General features: G+C 40.0%; 2 protein-coding genes and 1 long non-coding RNA gene across 4 annotated transcripts in view; 2 read left to right on the forward strand and 1 right to left on the reverse strand.

The window, feature by feature from the left end:
* LOC306980084 (guanine nucleotide-binding protein G(s) subunit alpha) overlaps positions 1 to 21,218 on the reverse strand; it is a 45,596-nt gene extending 24,378 nt beyond the window's left edge. Inside the window, exons 1-5 of one of the 2 annotated variants that reach the window (XM_079579324.1) lie at positions 20,993 to 21,218; positions 19,359 to 19,562; positions 15,699 to 15,771; positions 10,075 to 10,129; positions 9,876 to 9,995 (exon numbers count right to left, since the gene is read on the reverse strand). In XM_079579324.1, the coding sequence (XP_079435450.1) occupies positions 9,876 to 9,995; positions 10,075 to 10,129; positions 15,699 to 15,771; positions 19,359 to 19,497 (387 nt within the window). In that variant the 5' untranslated portion in view covers positions 19,498 to 19,562; positions 20,993 to 21,218. Of the gene's footprint in view, positions 1 to 9,875; positions 9,996 to 10,074; positions 10,130 to 15,698; positions 15,772 to 19,358; positions 19,563 to 19,660; positions 20,172 to 20,992 lie in introns of those variants that run through there. The other variant, XM_079579323.1, reaches the window with a different exon arrangement.
* The window catches only part of LOC306980135, an 857,770-nt gene that overhangs the window by 508,838 nt on the left and 326,826 nt on the right, over positions 1 to 22,106 (forward strand). The window lies entirely within an intron of this gene.
* inka2 (inka box actin regulator 2) overlaps positions 1 to 22,106 on the forward strand; it is a 373,123-nt gene that overhangs the window by 177,478 nt on the left and 173,539 nt on the right. The window lies entirely within an intron of this gene.

The following is a 22,106-nucleotide window of genomic DNA, read 5'->3' on the forward strand; positions in this document are numbered from 1 at the left end:
GTAAACTATCAAGCTCCTCCCCCACCTCTCCTGATTGGACCTGACTGGCTGGTTCACAGGAAGAGTTCGTCTCATTGGTCAACATGGTAGGATACTAGACTCTGATTAGTTGCTGAGATCAGGGAAGGCGGGACTTTATAAAAAAACAACACATTACTTACTTAATATCAAAAAGCAAGACCAGGCGATCAATTTTGCACATTTTATAAAATGTGTAATACATTTAGACTTCCAGACTATTACTTTAAGGCAGAACAACATCCTTTGCAAACAACAAAACAGCTGGTCTCTAAAGGGTCTTCTTATGTTTAAAACCCGCTAACCCTGTAGTTTAGGGCTTTGCAAACACATTCTGAAATGTGATTCTTGTAGGTATTATATACATATTTCAAACTTGTTTATTTTTCTGAATTGGCTTAAAATGTGCATTAAAATACTCTTTTATTTGAATGTGTACAACAGACACACAAACATGAGCAGTACCCTCACAGACAGGCTGGCTAAGGAAGCACTGAGTACACGCAGTGAAGAAATGAGAGTCAAAAGTAGCAAGGCTGAGGCAAAGAGTGTGGCGTGGAGAGTAACTCAGGACGGAGTGGCAAAGATGTTGGGAGGCAGGGAGCAATGGAAGACATCTGTATCCGATAAAGATGCGAGTGTGCAGAATGCAGCGGGGACAAAGAAGGGATGGAATCGTAATTACAAGGCTCAGACTTGGACACAGCACTCTGAACAAGACGCTACAGCTTAGGGGAGCGTGGCACAGGGCTGTGTGAGTTATGTCAGGAGGAGTCTGTGGAGCATGTTGTTTTGCAGTGCATGGGGTTATAGTGCCCATCGGGAGTAGAGATGCACAGATCCGACACTAGGAGCAGTTGCTGGAAAAATACGATATTGGGTATTGATTCCAAATACTGAACTGATACCGGTTTTGGCTCTTTCACCAACTAAATCTCAGAAAATGAACATGCACGTCATTCTGAAGCTCAGGACCAGGAGAAAACTCAATAGCCAAGTTAATTTTAACCTCCGCAAATGCATCATCGCTATCAAATGCCGTAGCTAACAACAGTATGCTAATGCTAGCAGCAACTAATCAAGGCTGGGACAGAAATTATGATTTGATCACCTAAAGTAATAAAATATAATTGGTCACTGCCGGAGTGGCTACGTGTTTGTATTTTAGTTTATGGAAACAATGACTCTGCACAGCTTGAGCTCCCAATAGTTATTTTATTCTTGCACCACAAGATGTGACGTTTCGGGTGTGTTAGCCCGTCATCAGACACGCCCAAAACGTCACATCTTGTGGTGCCAGCTGTGCAGAGTCATCTCCATTTTTCCCATTTGCAACTTTCGACTTTTGCACGCTGCTCAGATTTGGATGTGCGCATCGACCTGGTTCTTTGTATTTTAGTTTATGAAATGCTGTTCAAGAATAATTGCTCTAACATATTTGTAATGCAAAAGTGCAGATCACTTCAAATGATCAGGTCACTTCATGTGAGTTGTTAATATTAATGCATGTCATCAGGCCGAGGATATTTAGAGTAAGTCCAGTGATCCTTGTTAAATGTTTTTACATTCGTTTATTAATAGATAGATAATTGATCATTGATATGCAACATCTTGTTTGCAGGAAAAGATGAGACACAAAGGAGAAAAGAGGACCATTCACTTTTTCACTCAGAGAAAACCACTTTTAAGAAATTCTCTTGGTATCAGTTAATATCTGACATTGGTAGAGACTCAAACCACCAGTATCAATATTGGGGGGAAAAAAGCTGGATCGGTGCATCTCTCGGGAGCAGAGGTTACATTAACGAAAATTATGGAATATTTTTAGATTTGACTGAGTTTTTTAAGTCCGCCAGTCATTTTGACAGATTGAAAAATCAAGCCGTAATTAAACTAAAGACGCAGCTCTGTCTCTGACGGTGCAGGGCTCTCTCTAAGCACACATCACTGTTTAACACCGCATGGTTTCGTTTTGCATTTCGCAAATTCATTTTATATGTGAAGGACCGTGAGAGGAGACCGAGAGGAGGTGTGGTGTGAGGTCCACGCCTCGCCTCTTCTGCATGCAGCGTGGAGGTAAGAACATGAGGACCGGGTGGGCAAGTGAAGTGCAGTATCAAGACACACGACGCAAATGGGTAAATACTGTTCCTTAAAATTCATAAAAATTGAAAAAATGCAAATAATGAGCTCGAATTTTGTCATTTCATTTGTAATCATGAAACATGAGTCAATGTTGACAAGCAGATGACGCTCTGAATAAGTTGTGATTTTGTTCAAAAATCATGTTCAGTTTAGCTCCTATTATCCTGCGATCTCAGATTTTTGTCTTAACATAAATAGGTAGTCTATATATATAAATAGGTAGTCATATATATGCATTTCTTCTCTTAAAAAAAAATACTTACAATGAGAGATGAATTCATGATGAATTCATTACAAGCCTGTCTGTCAGAATGGCGGAGAGAAAATATCTCCAAGGAAACCACTGGCCGGGAGGTAATGAAGGAGAGGCTAAAGAGCTGAAGTTCAATTGAAGTATTTTGAGTATTTCTGGATTGTGGCAGTAGAGCACAAGTGGAGGTCCTATGGTAGGATAAAGAGTATAGATTTCTTTTCTTTTCCCATCTTATATTGGGACAAAGACTGCTCGGTTTAGGTTTGGGACAATATAGTGCGAGCTTAGTGCCTGACACCTCCTCCGGAACAGAAGGTGGCGGTAATGCTCCAATAAGTGGTTACGAACCAGCAAAAAACTCAAGGAAGAAAAGAAGCCACCGACAGACCAGTATTCACCATCACATTCACGTGATATACAGTAGAACTGTTCAGAGCGAGAGAACAACCAGCCATTCCCACATGAAATGATCTAAACAAAAACACAGACGGTTTCATGTGTTTAAAACTGACTACTAGGTGAGAACAATTCATTTACTACAGGGCCGGTGTTTGGGGGGCGAAAGTACTGAAGGACTGATGGTTGGAGGAGGCAGGAGAGGCGGCGACAGGGGCAGGGGAACTGCAGTTCACCAAGTTCATGAAGAAACTCAAAGCTCTGCACAGACACGGGGCCTGGCTGCTGTCACTATCTTTGTGCTACAACAGTATCTCCCTAACAAGAATAAATACGCCATATTAATAGTGTAGACCAACATTAAGAGGTTTACTAGACTTGGCATCAGCTTGAGCAATTCAACTTAGGTATTGTAATGCACATAATCGGTAAAAGTAAACTAAAGAACTGACATTTGAAAATACAACGGACTTGGCGTTTTTCCCCACACTGTATTACAATAGACCAGTGGTTCTTTTCACACTACATACCAGCTCATGGCCTTCCAAGTGCCACCAGGACAACCTCAATATCAAATCAAGAAGAAAAAAAACAGGTAGAAAACACCAACTTTCTCGAGGTTTTAACGTTGTTCCCTTGTCAAAGACAGACCTAGTATTTCGCAACATTCCTGCAGTTTTGAGTAATTCTGGACAAGTTTTATTTAGCTGTTTCTTCTTCTACGGTGTCAGCGCCTCGTTCTGTACTTCCTGATTACACTCGTTTAATACTAGCCTGGTCTTCCCGTACCCTCGTACTCATTTCGTACAGAGGGTCTGGATCGTCACAGTTGAGCTCTGTTTTCAGGTGAGAGGGGTGAACTCCTTTTAAAGTTGTGAAACAATTTGATCTGATTTTACCCAATCGCTAGCATTTGGTCATGACATATGTAAAGCTATCATAACTCTTGGGGGCAGCCAAGGCTTCAATTTATATTTCTGGATATTTGGGAGCCGAGCCAGAACGGATTGAAGAGCTTCCTTTACTTTTGTATCCACCGCCATTACCAAACTACAACCAGTAACGGTACGTCCAACCTGGAAGTTATTTTTTAAAGAAAATATCTCCCAGCAGGAGAAGCCCCAGTCAAGACTTTTACCAGCTCTTTCGCCTGCATTCCATTATTGCCTTTTAATTCTTACAGAGACATATTTTCAAATTATAAAACGTACATTATCAAAGCTGAGGCACCCAAAATAATGTTTTTGATTCTATTTTTAAGCTCCTTATACATGACATGTCCACTATAAGTGATGATCAGTCTCAGAACCACAAAAAGCACAGTAAAAAGTGTCAAAAATAAAAAACAGGAAAACAGGGGTCACTGAGGGCAACACTAGAAGGTGCCTTTTCTGTATATAAGCTAGTTTAACTCATTCACTGGGTATCTGTAAATGTATTAGGTTATGTTCAAATCGGAGAGAAGGTGGAAAACTAACAACATTATGCAAGACAGAAATGTGTGAAAACAAAGCACTGTCCAGATTCAAGTGACAATCTTCCTTATTGATTTAATCCCACAGAGATTTGTCCAGGACTTCTGTGTCTCCTTGCTATAAACATAGTTAACCAGTCAAACTTGTTCCACGCAGCACAAGAAGAAGTGGGAGGAGTCAGAGCAAATCAGACAGTCCAATCCTTTCCTGCTCAAGCCTTTGATTTAGTTCAACAGTGAGCAGACACATTTTACATTTAGGTTTAACAAATACAATGCATGGTCTGTAGAGCTAGTATTTACTGCAACAAACTCCAATCTTCCACCCATTGTTTAAAGCCGTATAGCGTAACATTTAAAGGAACAGGCCACCGTTATTACATACCAAGATACTGTATGTTCTTGCCTGAGCTTAGACGAGTTGATACGTAGCTGTCAGGTCGTTTTGCGTGACTGAGCGCACGCACAAAGACCAAAGATGTTGTTAGCATTTGGCCTCTCCCTGTATATTCCTATAGCTCCAAACGGGGTGAAGTTAGAAGCGACCAAGCTCTTCCACGAAGACCAGACCGGTACGTATCAACTCGTCTAAGCTGAGGTGAGAACATATCACAGTATGGAAAAACGGTGGCCAGAATAGATTACAATTTTTTTTACAAATTTTTAATTATAAAAAGTCAAATGGACATGTATTTACTGTGAGTGTCTCTCCTCAAAGACCTGGTTTGAAACTTTACTGGGTGCCGGACGTCTCCAAATATGACATTTTATAGATTCGGTCCCCATTCAAATCCATTTTTTGATCACCCACAGCAAAAACAGTCAATAATATACATTTTTTGTGTTGTTTTTGTTGTCTAGCTGGTCATTAAAAGGGACTATACAGAGTTTAAAAATGTTATGTATTTTCCTCCCCCTACATCTTCCAACAATGTCCTAATGTGTAGAATGAGCTCAGACCTGTTCACCACAACTGCCTCTAAAATCCTGCACTGTCACTCAAAAAGTTGTTACTTCGGGTCCGAAGTGCTATCATCCACGAGCTTAATATAGAAGGTGCAGCTACACACATGACCTGAGGTGGCAGTAGTGAGCATAAAATGGCCAACTTGCATCTAGCCCCTTTAAGAGCATGTTGTTGTTTTTTGGCCACACTTCAAATGTTCCGCAGTGTGCGTTTAAAGATGCAATCCCAAAGAGCAAGGGCAGTAAAACTAGAAATTAAATAAATCCTGATTATATATGGAAACATTTATCCACCAGTATCATAATAAAATAAGACATAATTGTATTCTATCCGTGGCATTTCTACACAGAAGAGTAGAGGTCGACCAATATGGTTTTTATTGGCCGATGGTGATATTTTTGGCAGATTTTTCCAAATGTCTGGTCTACAATCCTGTAAAAAAAAAAGATTTTACTGTATTACTTTAGGTGATTCAATATCAGTTTCTGTCCCAGCTTTGATTGGTTGCGGAGGTTAGCGGTCTGTGTGACTGAGGTTTAGTGAAACTTATTTAACAAACCTGTAACTAACCAATTTTCATCCTGAAGTTTCTCTGTTCCCCTGAGGCCTAAGGAGTTGTGGGAAGACTAGTTTTAAAGTCCTGACTTTGCTCTTTCCAATGAAAAAACGTTCAGCCCCGGAGATATCGGCTTTTATCGGCGGTAGATCGTCCGATATCGTAAAATCACCAACTATAGGCAATACACTCAAAATATGTTTTCTGTCAGGGGTAAATCATTATCATTCCTCTTCTGTGCCCCCGCTGGACACTTTTTGTTGGATTATTACTTTTTCTAAATTTTTTGTCTTTTTGAACTTTGAACTTTCTTGGACAAGGAAAATCTGAACTATTGGACCAAAGGTCATAAGGGTTTTTTGGAGAAAAAAATTCCCTTATTGTCGTTGTTGTGCACTTTAAACGAGGCCTTATTTATATTTATTTGTTACTGTGTGTTACAATTTTTTTTTGCTTGAATATACTTCACTTTAAATCTTATTTATGTGCATCGTGTTCATCATTTCCCCCAAGCTCCTATAACGAACCTGTTTTTTCTGTTCAGTCATATTCCTCCTGTTGCAATACAAGTCCTAACCTTATTACATACAGTATTAATGCAGCGTTACAACAGCATACGCCAGAAACACAGCTTTACATTTGACCCATGAGCCTGGTGTGCGACCCGGCCAGTCTTGATGAAACTGGCCCGCATTTGCGACTCTCCGTGACGCAGCAGACTCTACATCGGGAGTCTGCCTTGTGCTTACATACAAATACACCGCGCTCAGGACTGGAAACTACAGCGGCTACACACAGATCTGCATCACAAGAGACGGCAGCTCGCTCTAAAGCTGGAAAAACACTGCAGGACGCCGCCTTGTTTTGGCCACACACATGTAACCTTTCTGAGGGCCCCATCACGCTTTATATGTGCACTGCTCTAATAAAAGTTAATTTTACTTTGGTTGCCGAGTGTGTTGATTAACTTAAATTATTAGAATGAATGAATGTCAGTCATCTTAAACCAAAGTTATAAAACCAAAAGCATTTAAATGAATTAAAATATATCAGCAAGTAGAAAAAGAAAATCGATTTCATTAACAAAAGATCATTTGTTCAATACTTGAAACACTTTGTATTGTATTATTAAGGAATACTAAGTTTTATACACAAAAAATTATATGATTTTATTTCAGATAATGTCTGGAAGCTAATAACACGTTTTTATTAAAATGGTCTCAACCTACCAGTGTTGATTTCGTCGACTAAAATATTTAGTCTTAATTTTAGTCAAAGTGATATTTGTGACGACTAAAATTGGACTTATAAATTCAAAGTTTTTCATGAGACTAAAACTATGACTTAAATGTCCAGATATTTTAGTCGACTAAAATAAAACTAAATAAAAATGAAGGAGAAGGAGAAGAAGGAGAAGAAGAAGAAGGAGAAGAAGAAGAAGAAGAAGAAGAAGAAGAAGAAGAAGAAGAAGGAGAAGAAGAAGAAGAAGAAGAAGAAGAAGAAGAAGAAGAAGAAGAAGAAGAAGAAGAAGAAGAAGAAGAAGAATGAAAAGGATAGACTTGTTCATGGGGAAGCAGCTCCATGAAACAGAAGACCAAGATTAAAAATGATTATAGTGATTATTATACATTTACTTGCAATTTTAGTCGAGTAAAATCAGGCTAATATTGAAGATATCTTTTTGACAAAATCTTGACTAAAATTGAATTACATTTTCGTCAAAAGACTAAAACATAAAAATATGTTGTCAAATATGTCAAAATTAACACTGCAACCTATGGTGGTTTTGATCTGCACCACCCTTTGAAATGGATACAAATAAAACAAAAGAAACCAGGACCATTTCCAGTGCAAATAGTTTTCACGCGTGTCGTTTGCTCTGCCGTGACACAGTTTCTCGTGTTTCTTACATGTACCAGTTATGTAAAATTGCATAAGAAAAACAACAACAAAAAGTTCTGGCGCTGTTCACGTTTCAGAGCCATTTTGGTCATGAACGGCGCATCACCCTTCGCTACTTTTTCACTTTTTTCCTTTGGAGCAAAACAGGTTGAAAAAGCATTTTACTTTAAAGTGATAGTCTGTAAGTTTGCAAAGTGAGGAGAGGGTGGAAACGTGAAAGTAAACTCCTCCCCTCTTGGACCAGAAAGCCCTTCTTAGTTTGCAAAATGATGAGAGGAGGAACAGAATTTAATTTAATTTATGATCATTTAATTTAGTAAATGATCAAGCTCCTCCCCCTCCCTCCTGATTGGACCTGACAGGTTCTCAGGAAAAGCTCATTGGTCAACGCAGGAGGATGCTGGACTCTGACTAGCTGAAGAAATCTGGAAAGGAGGGACTTAACCAAAAAATAATTTAGGTATATTTGTACTTACTTTACATCAAAATGGAAAACCAGGTGGCCGATTTAGCACATTTTATAAAATTTGTAAAACATTTAGACTTCCAGACTATCACTTTGCCACACCGGAGAATTTAGCATTACTCTCCTTTCAGGGCTCGAAATTAAAAAAAATTCTTGGTAGTGCTTGTGCTCCTAGTTCTGAAATTTAGGAGCACAGAGAAAACATTTAGGGGCACAACCAAAAGAAGAAGCTTTAAAAAGGGAAGAAGGGAATTTCATGTATTATTTTTAGCTCTTTGCAATGATTCAGCAATCTACAAAACTCATTATATTTTAACACAGTAAACGGGACACCAGATTTTGTACCCCCACAACCCCCGACTTTCTTTCTTTGCGTTCGTTTACGTTATTCGTGAGCGGCGATGATTCGCTTTCGAAGTGGCGAGCGGATTCAAGGTTTGCGCTGCTTCTCCTCTTAATTTGACAGATGCCCCTAGTCCCAATGAGTTTTTTGAAAGATATATATTCCCTGTTTACTCAGAAAGAGACTATAGTTTGTAAATGCATTGGCTCATTCAGTGAAAGTGAAGAGCGGGGAACAAGCACATACACAGAAAGCACGGACTGGGCTGGTGCAGGGCGGAGTGAGAGGTATGACAGCGATCGGAGTTTAAGATATGCTCTCAAACTATTTTACAATAGACTACAATAGAATTTAGCGTTCGTGAAAACAATGACTCAAGTTTTTTTTTTTTTGAAGGTAGCACGACAGATTTCTTTTAAGGTGGACCGGAGCATGTACGCCTGCAGTCGCAAAGAAGAGGAACAGCACATCATCGCTCAGGGTTGCCAGGTCTGTTTACAGTTGGACGGTTTTGTGAGCTTTTCTGCGGGTGAAAAACACTGTCTGCGGTTTTCCATGTAAAAAATTCTAAATTTAGCTTATTTCTTGATAAAACAAATCTAAAAGGAGCTGTTTTCTCAGTGAAAGAGGGAGAAAGGGACAGTCAGCGGATTGGCACATGGTAAAACACATTGGAAAGTCCCGCATCGCCGTATGTCCTCAGATTTTGCCCGTTTTTTTCAGATATTTTCATCCTCGTTTGCCTGCCGACGCCTGGACATTGGCTGCATTTCACAAGATTTCCAATTTCGAGTCGATTTTCAGCAAACATCAACAACATGCCAACATTATGAGCTAGACTGAGCGGTTATAGGATCATGTGACGTCCCCCGAGTTAAAACAGAAGGTCCCATTGGAGACATTTAAGGTTATTACCCGACTATCAGAGCAAATCACTGAGGATCTCTCAGGTGAGACCAATGGTTATTCAATTGACACCGTCCCAAGCGGAGACACACCTGCTAATTACCGGGTGGCTCACCTAGGCAGCAGGTTATGAAGCCTCTGAGGAACCAACTTCATCAACACAATATATAACACAATATATCGCTAAATCACAGAGGTCTGACTGGGAGTTACACAATCTGTTGCACACACAGTCTAAAACTAAAACAAATGGGAACTTAAAAAAAGGCAAAAGGTTCAGTGTCAGTCAAGAACACAAATACTGAGTACCAGTCCAGTAGCGGATTTGCAGCCCTAAGTTAGTTCTCATATTGAATAAATAATTCTGCTACATACCCAGCAAGACATTCCCAAGCAATGCAATAAATGGATTGAATACCGTCAATATGGTGGAAGAGAGCTGCACTTACCGGAGGAAACTCGAAGTCCTTCTGATTTACTAGGTTCAGGACATACTCGATTCGGGACTGGTTTGCAGGCGAGGCTATCTTGCAGGGCGGCGTGAGCGTTCTCATGGCAGCAACAATCGTCTGAGGAAAGAGCGAAGCGGAATTAGTTCACATTGTAGCGTATTTTCTCAGAAGAAGACTTGTACGGCAGAGTGCTTACCTCTATAGCTTCCTTAATGTTGTTTTTAATATCGTGTATTTTCTGCTTTTTCTCCCTGGGAGGAACAGAGGACAGTTCGTGGCATTAGTGATTTGAGCAAGAATTTATTGCAGCTTTGGCATCAACAGCCTCCACTCTAACAGCCGTACACTAGGTCTTTAAAAAAACAACCATTGTCACTAGCTAACTCTGTAGTTTAAACCTCTACAAACATTAAAGCAGGGACAAAATATTGTTTCGTAATATGTCGCTCTTTGTTGTGCTACACGCATCGCATCGGAAACCATGTATCACAATACTTTGATACTCAGTGCTTTAGACTTGAGGTTGGTGTTGTTATTGGTGCGGACTGGTTTAAACTTAAAGGGACTATACAGAGTTTAAAAATGTTAAAAGTAAGTATCTTTCTCCCCCTACATGTTCCAGCAATGTCCTAAGGTGTAGAATGAGCCCAGATCTATTCACCACAACTGCCTCTAAAATCCTGCACGAGTCATGAACGAGCTTAAAGGAATAGGCCACCGTTTTTACATACTAAAATATGTTCTTACCTCACTTTAGCCGAGTTAATATATCACTGTCTGGTCTTTGTCCGCGCGCTCTGTCACGCAAACGGAGCACATACGCAGCCTCTCCCACATGTCACATAGCTCCGAAAAAGCTCACGATAGAAGCTACCAAGCTCTTCCACGTGTTCCCTATTTAAATAAAGTTACGTGAAGTGTTTTCATGCGAAGTATATTTACACAGAAATGTAACATGTCGATTTTATAAGCAAATAAAAAGGGGGACTATATTGTGAGGCGTAATGATACGAGGAGCACAACGTCCGCGCAGTAACTCCTAAAGGCTATTGACGGAAGTGAGCGGGGGAAGTCTTTAGGAGTTACTACGCGGACGCTGTGCTCCTCGTATCATTACGCCTCACAATATAGTCCCCCTTTTTATTTGCTTATAAAATCGACATGTTACATTTCTGTGTAAATATACTTCGCATGAAAACACTTCACGTAACTTTATTTAAATAGGGAACACGTGGAAGAGCTTGGTAGCTTCTATCGTGAGCTTTTTCGGAGCTATGTGACATGTGGGAGAGGCTGCGTATGTGCTCCGTTTGCCTGGCAGAGCGCACGGACAAAGACCAGACGGGGATATATTAACACGTCTAAAGTGAGGTAAGAGCATATCTTAGTATGTAAAAACGGTGGCCTATTCCTTTAAAGGAATAGGCCACCATTTTTACATACTGAGATATGTTCTTAACTTAGCTTTGACGAGTTCTTTAGGACCTGTCTGGTCTTCACCCGTGCCTTCTAGCTACCAAGCTCTTCTTCTTGGTTACGTGAAGTGTTACACTACAAAGTATAATTATACAAAATTAAACAATGTGGATTTTCTAAGCGGATAAAAGGGGGAACTATGTTGTAAGGCGTAATAATACCAGGAGTAGTTCGAAATCCGCGCAGTAATATTCACCTTACTGCGCAGTCATCTTTACTTTACTGTGCGGATGCCAAATTACTCCTGGTATTATTACGCCTTACAATATAGTTCCCCCTTTTATCCGCTTAGAAAATCCACATTGTTTAATTTTGTGTAATTATACTTTGTAGTGTAACACTTCACGTAACCATATTTAAATAGGGAAGACGTGGAAGAGCTTGGTAGCTTCTATCTTGACCAGTTTTGGAGCTATAGAGCGGAGGGGGAGAGGCTAAATGCTAACGCCGTCTGTGCTGTGTTTACGTGACTGAAGGCACGGGTGAAGATCAGACAGGTCCTAAAGAACTCGTCAAAGCTAAGGTAAGAACATATCTCAGTATGTAAAAACGGTGGCCTATTCCTTTAATATAGAAGCTGCAGTTACATGTATGACCTGAGGTGGCAGTAGTGAGTGTAAAATGGCTAACTTGCATCCAGCCCCTTTAAGAGTAGGGCTGCACAATATATCACAAAAAATATCCTATCGTGATATTAGGTGATTGCGAGAAGCCACAATATATCGCAACATCACTAAAGTCTTCATCTGACTGAGATCGACACTTTTTTTTTTGCAATATCGGCCAAATCATGTTAAAGTTTAAGTTGAACATTTGTTTCACTTTAGTCTTTTTGTGTGGTGTTTTTTTCAGTGTTGTTTGACACAATTTGCTGAAAAACTAATTTGCTTTGATTTGATTAGAATGGACCATATCGTGTTGAAATGGCAATATCTTTATCGCAACATTGCACAGCCATATCGCAAGTTACTCCGACATGAGGCAGCCAGGCTTTTAAAATGCTTTTGCCATTGCACTTTCAAAGGTTTTGCTCAATATCAGACTGACTTATGTTTAAAGGTAATATCTTCACTTTACTGCGCAGACGTCGAAGTGCTCCTAAGGTGTTATTCCGCCTTACAATATAGTTCCCCTTTCTATCCGCTTAGAAAATCAACATGTTTAATCTTGTGTACTTGGATCATGTAACTACTCACGTAACTGTATTTAAAAAGGGGAAACGTGGAAGAGCTTGGTGTTGCTTCTAACTTCACCCCCGTTTGGTCCCATAGAGGAGAGTAGGGGTGGCTAAATGCTAACAACATCTTTGGTGATTGAGCGCACGCGTAAAGACCAGACAGCTACACATCAACTCGTCTAAGCTCAGGTAAGAACATGTCTCAGTATGGGAAAACGGTGGCCTGTTCCTTTAATCTATAACCTTTAGATCCTCAATTTGTGGTTAGTAATTAAATGAATTCCGGGTGATGTATTAAATCATAAATGCAATACTTGGTTCACTAGTACAATATGCCGTAAAGTAGATCATACCAAGCCCTCAGTATCATTACACATATCGTATAGCGGCATAAGCCCTAACACATGTTTGAAATCTTGCGTTTAAGTTTAATTCATGACTTTGTATTTCAACTGTTCACTCTCCTGAACTATTTTAACCGTTTAAACTATTACAATAGTTAAGCCCTATTCCTGAAGAAATTTCGACAGGCCCAATGATGCGATGAGGGAAACACAAATATCTTTTAAACAGCGTTCAATATAATTTTTGGAGCAGCATTGGAAACATTCACAGGCTCATTTGTCAGGTTGGTGGTTAGATCTATTGTTGCACTGATTGGAGGAGGTTGAGGAACCACAGGAGGTGATTGGGAGGCTACTGCTTTCACTGGAGCGAGAAGCTTACCACCACAAACGTGTGACTGTGCAACGCCAAACTGTGTGAAGCAGCTTTGGATTTTTAAAAGAGAGCTACAGGGCTCCTCTTGCATAATTATTTTTCAAAATCTGAGCTAACTCGTTATGCTTTTGCCAAACCCTTTTCCAACTGCGGCGTTTATCATTCTGTTCATGTTGTTAAACAATTGCAGAATCACACGGCAACCGCTTAAGCAATGGCTGATAGAGGTGAATGTCGCCAGCTTTTTTTGAGAAATAAATGCAAGTCACTTAGGTGGCACATTTGTTTCACAACTTTATCTTTTCAGAGTTAGATATGACACAGAAAAGGCTGAAATACCCCTAAAGCAAACAAACTTTATCATCATTTAAAGTAACTCGTGGGGCAATCCGAGCACTGTATTTTCCGGACTATAAGTCGCATTTTTTTCATAGTTTGGCTGGGGGTGCGAGTTATACGTAGGTGCGACTTATATATCACAATATATAAATTTCACATGTTTGTTATATTCACACTGACAGCCGCTAGGGGGCGCTCTAGGCTTGTGTTGCTTCTGTACCACTGAAGATTAAAAAACATTAACCGAGCAGCAGAAAAAATGTTTGGAGTGAGCGAGAAACTTGTGAGGGACTGGCGACAAGCGGAGGTTACTCTTACCACAATGAAGAAAACAAAAGAAGCTACTCGTGGACTAAAAGCTAGATGGTAACAGCTAGAGAAACGGGTTCGTAAATGGGTGCTTGATCAACGTGACGCCGGGAGAGGCTTGTCAACGGTGCAGTTACACCTTCATGCCCAGGTAGTTGCGACTCACAGATGCTGTTTTCTTCTTCATTATGCATTTTGTGGCTGGTGCGACTTATAGTCCGGAAGATGCGGTACATGGATATTTTTTATGAATCTGGTAAAACATGTGAAGTAACAAAGGTACTTCGGGGTCATAATTGGCAATTGACTACTAAAAACAGCTAATTATATGATATTATTGATTTTACGTTACCTACTTTTAGTTTGCTTTTATCATGATCATGGATTGAAAACAACTTGATTGGATTAAATGTAGATCTGAGACGACAACTGCAGGAAAAGCAGTGAGAATACACTGAAGGAAACCAAAACCAGAAGGAAACCAGAAATACAGGATTATTTCTCATCAAATTATTAGGGCTGGGTAGGGGTGGGCCATATCGTATCGCATATCGTTATCGCGATATCATTTTTGGATATCGTACATTATTATATCATTGTGGACACGATATAATTTATGCTACGCTCAGCTCCATCAGAGCAGCATAAACACTGATTGTAGAACACGGGGACAAGGGCTTCAAAAGTTAAATGAAATGAAGGACGTAAGCTGCTTCAGTGGATCAGATTTGTGAGGAAATTAGCATTCCGTAAAAAAAAAAATCATAGAATTAATCTTCTCAATTGGCGTAAGGCTGGGATTTTCAAGTAATTTTTCCATTGTCAACTATATCGTCAAATGTATCGTTATCGTGATATGTCTTTTTTTTTTATATCGTGATATAGATTTTAGGCCATATCGCCCATATCGCCAATGTTTTTTTGACTTATTGTTAGTTCCAGTTTCAGTTCTGATTGGTTTAAACAAAAGAGCCAGACTTTCAAAATGCCTCTGCCATTTGCACTTGTCAAAATGTTTTACTCAATGATTTATATTTAGTTTATACCTTTTGGAAACTCAACTTGTGCTTTCTCCTTCAATGTATTCAGGGTAAGGTATTGCAGTTCATTATAATGACAAATCATAATACTCAGCACATGAGAAATGTATTGCAGTACGTATTGGATCGGGATGCGCATCGTATCGCAACTAAAGTGTATTATCCGATCCCTACAAACGATATTATAAAGGAAAAGAACATAGGCGGGTAAACTTGTAATGAGAATCCCTGGACCAAGTAGCAACATCTTCAGATACACAAGGGGTTCAAAGACAGCTTTTCTAAGGAATATCCGCCTCTTATGGGCAAAAAAACCCACATGACGATAACTTCTTTCTAGGAAAAGGCTCATGGAGAAGAGACAAGTGTAACTTTGTTTCTTTCGTATACTCTTGCATAAAAGGTAGAGGAAATTCACAAGACCAAGTGGCTCGCAACACCTTAGGCCATGATGTTTCTACAGAAAACAAAAACAGACATTGCTTTCTTCTTGTGTCGAGCAGCACTGACTATTTACTTCAAAACACTCGGAAATCCCGAATGTTTGTACCTACAATGCCAAGTTTACAAATCAAGTGGATGAGAATTAAAAGGAGAATATCTGCAATCGCTGCATTTGATTTTCAAAGTACAAATATTGGATGAGAGGTTGTATATTCAGATCACTTTAACTTTGCATGTGGAGCAAAAACAGGGAACGAAAAAAAACACATCAGTGACTGTATAAAGTCATTTCAGTTTTCCATTTGGGGAACTTACTCTGCGTTGAAGCCATTTACGTGGAGTATTCGCATTTGTTTGACTATCGTGCTTTTTCCAGATTCCCCCGCACCTTGGAGCAAAGAGGAGGAAGAAGAATGAGTTAGAGACAAATCGTGAAACATTTATGAAAAACAGTGCACAGACTTTACTGTTTGGGGGAAGAAAAAAAAATATTGCATGCGTTTTGATCTTGACAAATCAGATCTGGACTTTGTTACGAATACAACCCTGAAACAGCACGAGTCCAAAACATGTCAAATGTGTCAGACAGTGTTTAGGCTGCGCAATGAAAACTGTAAATCGTGATCAAATCTATGGTCGATCTCAAGTATCGGTGCTTTTAACCGGAGAGGCCTACAGTCAATGGAAATTCATTTGTTTAACCTCTTGTCCTCCACTTTAAACGCATTAAAGCTTCTCGATACCTATTAGGCCTGTATAATGCCTCATTTGAAAGCTAAGACCTGTGTAACTGATTGTCACATTTTTGTCATGTTTTTGTCTCTTTTTCATCGCTTCTATTCGCTGCTTTTTTGTCGTGTTTTCACCAGTTTCCCATCGCATTTTTGTTGCGTTTTCGTCGCTCTTTTGTTGCTTTTCTACTGTGTTATTGTTACTTCTCCGGCACGTTCTTGTCGCTCTTTTTCCACATAATCTGTCACTTTCTTGTTGCATTCCCACCCTCGTTTTCAACTCCATTTTGCTTTTTTTAAAGAAGCTTTTAGATCTGGGTAAAGCCAAGCTGGAGAAAATATGCTCTGTTCAAGAGGTTTAATCTAAAACGAGAACCATTGAGTTTTAAAATCCATGTTTAGCTTCTTTTTTTTTTTAGGAATACAATTGAAAAAAAAAACAAGTTGGAAATTGTGTGGATGCCTAAACGGGGAATAAACATGTTTTTTGTGTCGTGCTTATTGCCCATGGCCTTCGCTGCTTCTTTTGTATCCAAACAATGTGTGCGATTGCTAATCTTAGAATCAAGTATGACGATATTCTTCTGAAAAAACACATCTGCTTTTTAAATATCTCACACAATCGCTCTTTAACGTTTTGCAGCGTCACTCACACCCTTTCCCCTGTAGGTAAACATGCAGAAACTATTGATATTTCAGAAGTGCCAGTGTAATACAGAGTGGCCTGCAAAGAAAACGGTGCTAGCTCAGCCCGTGCCCGACTAGTAGCAGCAGAAGCAGCCAGCATTAGCAGCTCGGCTAAACAGCTGCTATCCAAAGGCTAAGTGTAACTGTGCACAAATCTCCTATCAATTTCAGATTAAAATGGACAGGATAGTCTTTCAAGAGGAGGCTATAATCCTAATAGTAATCCTAATTTGCCGTCCAAGAGGCTTAGCTGGGATACTAGCACTGACCATGACTGGAGGCCTCCAAGACAAATCCACAAATAGCTTTAGCAATAATAATAATAATCTCATGTTGCTCATTTTTGTTTTAATAGACTTATCTTTTCTTTGTAGTGCACTTTCCTTTACAGCAGCGATAATAAAAGCCCAAAATCTATGGCAAACTTTAGCGTAAAAAAGATTTCGTATGACCGCAATGAAGCCTGTGTGAGCTTTATAACATTAGAAATCCCGGAAAGCAACAGTGATTATTGTGTATTCAGCTGGTCTACTCTCATTTACGGGCTTTGTCATTAGAAAAAAAAAGACACACCGGACGCACAACTACCTCTTACTCACCGTCCTGTAATAAAATTAACGTGTATAGGACTGGGAAGTGGCAGAGTCAGTTGGCAATATGAGAGGAAGCCAAGATCCTGATTTTGATTTATGACACAAAGACACATCTGATTATTGTAAGTGATAACAAGAAACGGCAAAATGTGCGTGTAGACAAAGCAGATGTACTAACTTCACTCGTCTGAAAGAGTCCAAGTACAAAAGTGTTGCTCGTGTGCGTACTGCAGTGAGGTGTATTTTGTGTAATTGATGTAAGAAGCTATAGGGATGCCCAATAACAGCAATTCAATACACCAAATCACAAAGACTGACATTATTAAGGCACAAGGTCCGGTGTCCATGTGTATAAAACCTGCAAATCTTGATACTTGGACTTCTAAAACAGTGGTTCCCAACCTTTTTTGTGTCTCGCATACCGAGGACTGTCATGATAATTACGATATCGACTTATCGTTCAATAAATGACCGATACATTTTTGGGCTCGATATTTATCGTCTGTACATTTATTAGCATTTCCCCCTATTTTTTTCTTCGTAAAACTTTGATTTCTAACTGAAGCAAATTTCATTATTATTGCAGCTTGTGTGGTATTACAAGATATGAGGATACACTTTTAGAACAAAGGTTTCCTGTCTTTTTTTTTGCCGGAGTTGGCAGTATCGAATATCGTTCGAGTCAATAATATCGTTTATCGCGATACTTTCCTGCCTCAATATATCGGACTTCGAATTTGTTATCGTGACAGGCCTGCGAATTCCCCTTGAGTCATTCATTTATACCTCCTACCTCGAGAATCTTGCCAATATTATTACAAAGTGAGCAACTAAACTAGGGCTGCAACTAACGATTATTTTGGTAATCGATTAATCTACCGATCATTTTTAAGATTAATCGCTTGACTGTGAAAGGTGCATGGAAATTGTATTTTTTCAATTTTTTTATCACATAAAGCTAAAGTGGTGCCGCTTGAAAACCTGTTGATGGAGTAAACTTAAAGTAAACATTTGTAGGAGGCTCTTTGTGCTAATTCTGCTTTCTGATTGGACGAGACATAGACAGATGTTTATGAAATTTACAATGTACAAAACACTGCAGACCCTAACTTTAAAAACAAAGTAGGTTTTCATCCAAAATACATAATTGTCATGTCTTTTTTTGCTCTATTTTAGTCTGTTTTTACTAGAAAACGATTAATCGATTACTGAAATAGTTGACAACTATTTCAGTAATCGATTAGTTGTCGATTAATCGATTAGTTGTTTCAGCCCTAAACTAAACTCATCTTTAATAGTGCATTGTGTTCAAAGTGAAGATAAAACACTCTCAAAATCAAACCTTTTCGTAATTCAAACTAACTTTCCTTTGATACTAATAATGAAATTTCACTCCGTTTCACTTTCTTTTTTAATCCGAGCACCCTTGGTTCGGATGACTGCTCTAAAACATGCCCTGTAATGCATGTGATTTCTTGTATTAGTTTAGCAGTTCCTATTCCAGTCTAGATCGCAAGTCCAATCGCAAAACAAAAACTCGTCAGGAAAAAGCACAAATGGCTGGCAAAGGCGGCGGTGTTGGCAGACAGGTTGTTGATGCAAACCTGTACGGTTTTGTAACTGTGTAGAAGCGCTGACATATCCCTCCAAGTATTAGCCTCTAGGTAGAATCATCATCTAATAGGGAACTAAACACACCTACATTTTTGGCGGCTGAAAGTACAACTCGAATTGCGATGTATCAAAAGGGAAATTTATATCACAGCTCATTTGGAAGTGAGCAGTGATTATTATTACTGCAAACCACATAAAACAAAAAAAGGTTGTGTCAATAGGTAAAACGAAACTACAGATTGTTCAGTTCGGAAGAGGTGCAGACAAACAACAGACAAAAGTATCTACCATTTACATAACTATTCTAGGTACTTGGTTGAGAAGCAACAGGAAATATTTAGAGTACCCACCTAATAGTAGTAGCCGGTGAGTTGCCCGGTATATCTGTTTGTCTTTCTGAAGCTGTTTCTCGATCTTTTTATTGGCCTCCCTCTGTGCCTTCTCCTCATTTCGTTGGTCTTCAGTCTTACTATTACCCAGACAGCCCATCTTCCCAAAAACCCACACTTTGGGTCAGGTCGGAGGGAGGCAGGGTGGCTTGCTCGGATGGGTGTCTTGTTTGAAAGGGAGGAAGGGGAGGGTGTTGATCAAAAGAGGAGGCAAAAAAAAAAAAGAAAAGAAAAAAAAAAAAAAATCAATGAATCCTAAATACCTTTGACCAAAGACAGGGACACCTGGCTCAAAACGACTGTCATTTATGTTGCCAGATAATTCGTACGTTCACACACACACACACACACACACACACACGCACACACACGCTAAAGGAGACACTGTCAGAAATGCTAAGACAGTCACTCCACCGGGTTCGGCACTGGGGTGGATGTGGATATGCACAGGCGATTTCTGAACAGAGATCAGTCAAAGGGAGAGCAGAGCAACGATGCCGCCCTCTCAGACGCTTGGATCCTGTGTTTTTCACTGTAAATCCGCAATGAAGTCATCAACACCGATACGAGAGTGGATGTAGAAAAAAAAAAAAAAATCTCTAGCTTTCCTGTGAATAGGCCAATCCTGCTGATCCAGTTTATCACTAGGTGGTTCAAATACAAATGCAGGCTTCTTCTTGTACATGCATTTCTTCTTCTTCTTCTTCCTTTTTTTCCTATTGGGTCGGTTTTCTTAGCCTCCTCTTGAGCCCATCTTCCGGCAGATACCTCACTGCCATTCAATTCATTGCCACACACCACCACCACCAAAAAAAAAAAAAAAAAAAAAGCCTCAGTTTTTTCCCCCTATTTTTAGAAGATAATGAGGGGTGAGGGATGTCTCACAAAAAAAGGAAAAAAACCGGGGACTGCTTGCAAATAGCCTCTCGGATCACATCAGAGGGCGGGTGGGAAAGAAATAAAAAATAAACATTCCCATTGAAATGATGGCGTGTGAATCATCAGGCTTTTTCAAAACCGGGGCTGCTGCTGCTGCTGCTGCTTCTTTCCTCCGTGGCTCCTTCAATATCCCCTCACATTACTACACCCCCCCATCACCACCACCACCCCCCACCCACCCCCCCACCCCCAGATTGCTAGGGGTTGTCGTCGTAAACGGAGGCACGTTTATCAATAATATCCCGTTTCTTGGACGGTTGACAGGACGGTTTCCTTTCAAGATGCTGGTGCCGCTTTTTTTTTTTTTTTTTTTTTTTCTTGCGTTAAGGGTTTGACCAGACCCCCAAAAGGCCCCTTGTCCGTCCTTTTTTCTTTTTTTTTCTGTTAATTTGTATTTCTCCTCACATCGGAAAGCCTCTCCGCAGGTTTCCCCCCACACACACCGTTTGTCCTTGAATACAACGCAATATCCAGGTGGTATCTGTGTAAAAAAAAAAAAAAAAAGAACAAAAAATTAAAAAGAGGAGGAAAAAAAGGCGCTGTTATTTCCCTGTTTGGCGCATGCACAGCCCACTGTCAAGTCTCGCAGCTTTTTTGTATTCCCTCTGAATCCGTATGGCAGATTATGGTTACATGTGCATGATACATGAACGTACCGCGGTGTTCGCTGCCACGAAATCCAGCTCTTTTGTGCGGAGAAGGCGCCGAAGAATCGCCCCGGGGGGGGGGGAATGCGAGGCGTTTTGATCGCGGCGTTACCCTGAATTATTTTGCCCTCTTTTTTCTCTGAGGATTGTACATTGAGACAGATAGCGCTGTGGAGGTGGGGTGGGGCAAAACCGCTCTCACGGAACCCTGGGAACGAGCGAAGGCGCGTGAAGGCAACGGACGACGAGCGGCGACGTCCGGCGGAAGCCTTCACAATAAAAGCACGCGGGGGAAGTTTCCCGTTAAAGCAGTACTAAGTAACGTGTTTACCTTAATAAATCCTTTTCGTAGTCCCTGTGGGGGTAATACAAGTGTTTATGGGATGATTCGGGGGTCTTTCATCTCCCCCTGGTGTCTCTGACCAGAAAACCATGTTTGCAACTTGACTGCCACCGGTGCGGAGAAAGCAATACACACTAATGAAATCACGAAGAAGAAGCTAACAGGCTAACGGGCAAAGCTAACTGCGGGCTAACGTCACTTTAAACAGTATTTACAGCCAGGTTTGAGTAAAAAAAAAATATTTCCATTGTATAATTGGATGCACAGTAACCCTCTCTCCCTTCGACTTTCCTGTCAGTGTAGTATTTACTCTCCAAGACAATTAATACGTTAAAAAATCGTAACTTGCTACTACACCTGCAGTTGCGCTTATGGCCTCTAGGGAGAAGAGTTACTTAGTACTGCTCAAAAACACGAGTTTTCGGAGACATGAATGAAATATATGATAATTTTTTTGTGTGTGTAAGTGTAAAAATAGCGACTGGAAGACAAGAATGAAAACACACAAAGAAGTGGCAAAAAAGAGACAAAAAAGTAATGAAAAAGTGAAAATGTGATTTAAAGAGGGGTATTATGCTTTTTTCAATCACATAGCACCAGTCTATAGCACACTACAATGATGACGAAACCTTCTGTTGGTCTGTAAATGCTGTAAATTAGAATAACTGCCTTGTATAAAATTGCTCTCTCAAAATGGCTGTAGTGAATGTCTTGAAATAGGCCTCTGTCTCTTTAAGAACCTCTGTGGGGAGGGGGTTCTGCTGAGGAGCAGTGGTTGGT

The sequence above is a fragment of the Gobius niger genome, assembly GCF_951799975.1.
Source record: "Gobius niger genome assembly, chromosome: 20".
In the NCBI taxonomy this organism is placed as follows: domain Eukaryota; kingdom Metazoa; phylum Chordata; class Actinopteri; order Gobiiformes; family Gobiidae; genus Gobius; species Gobius niger.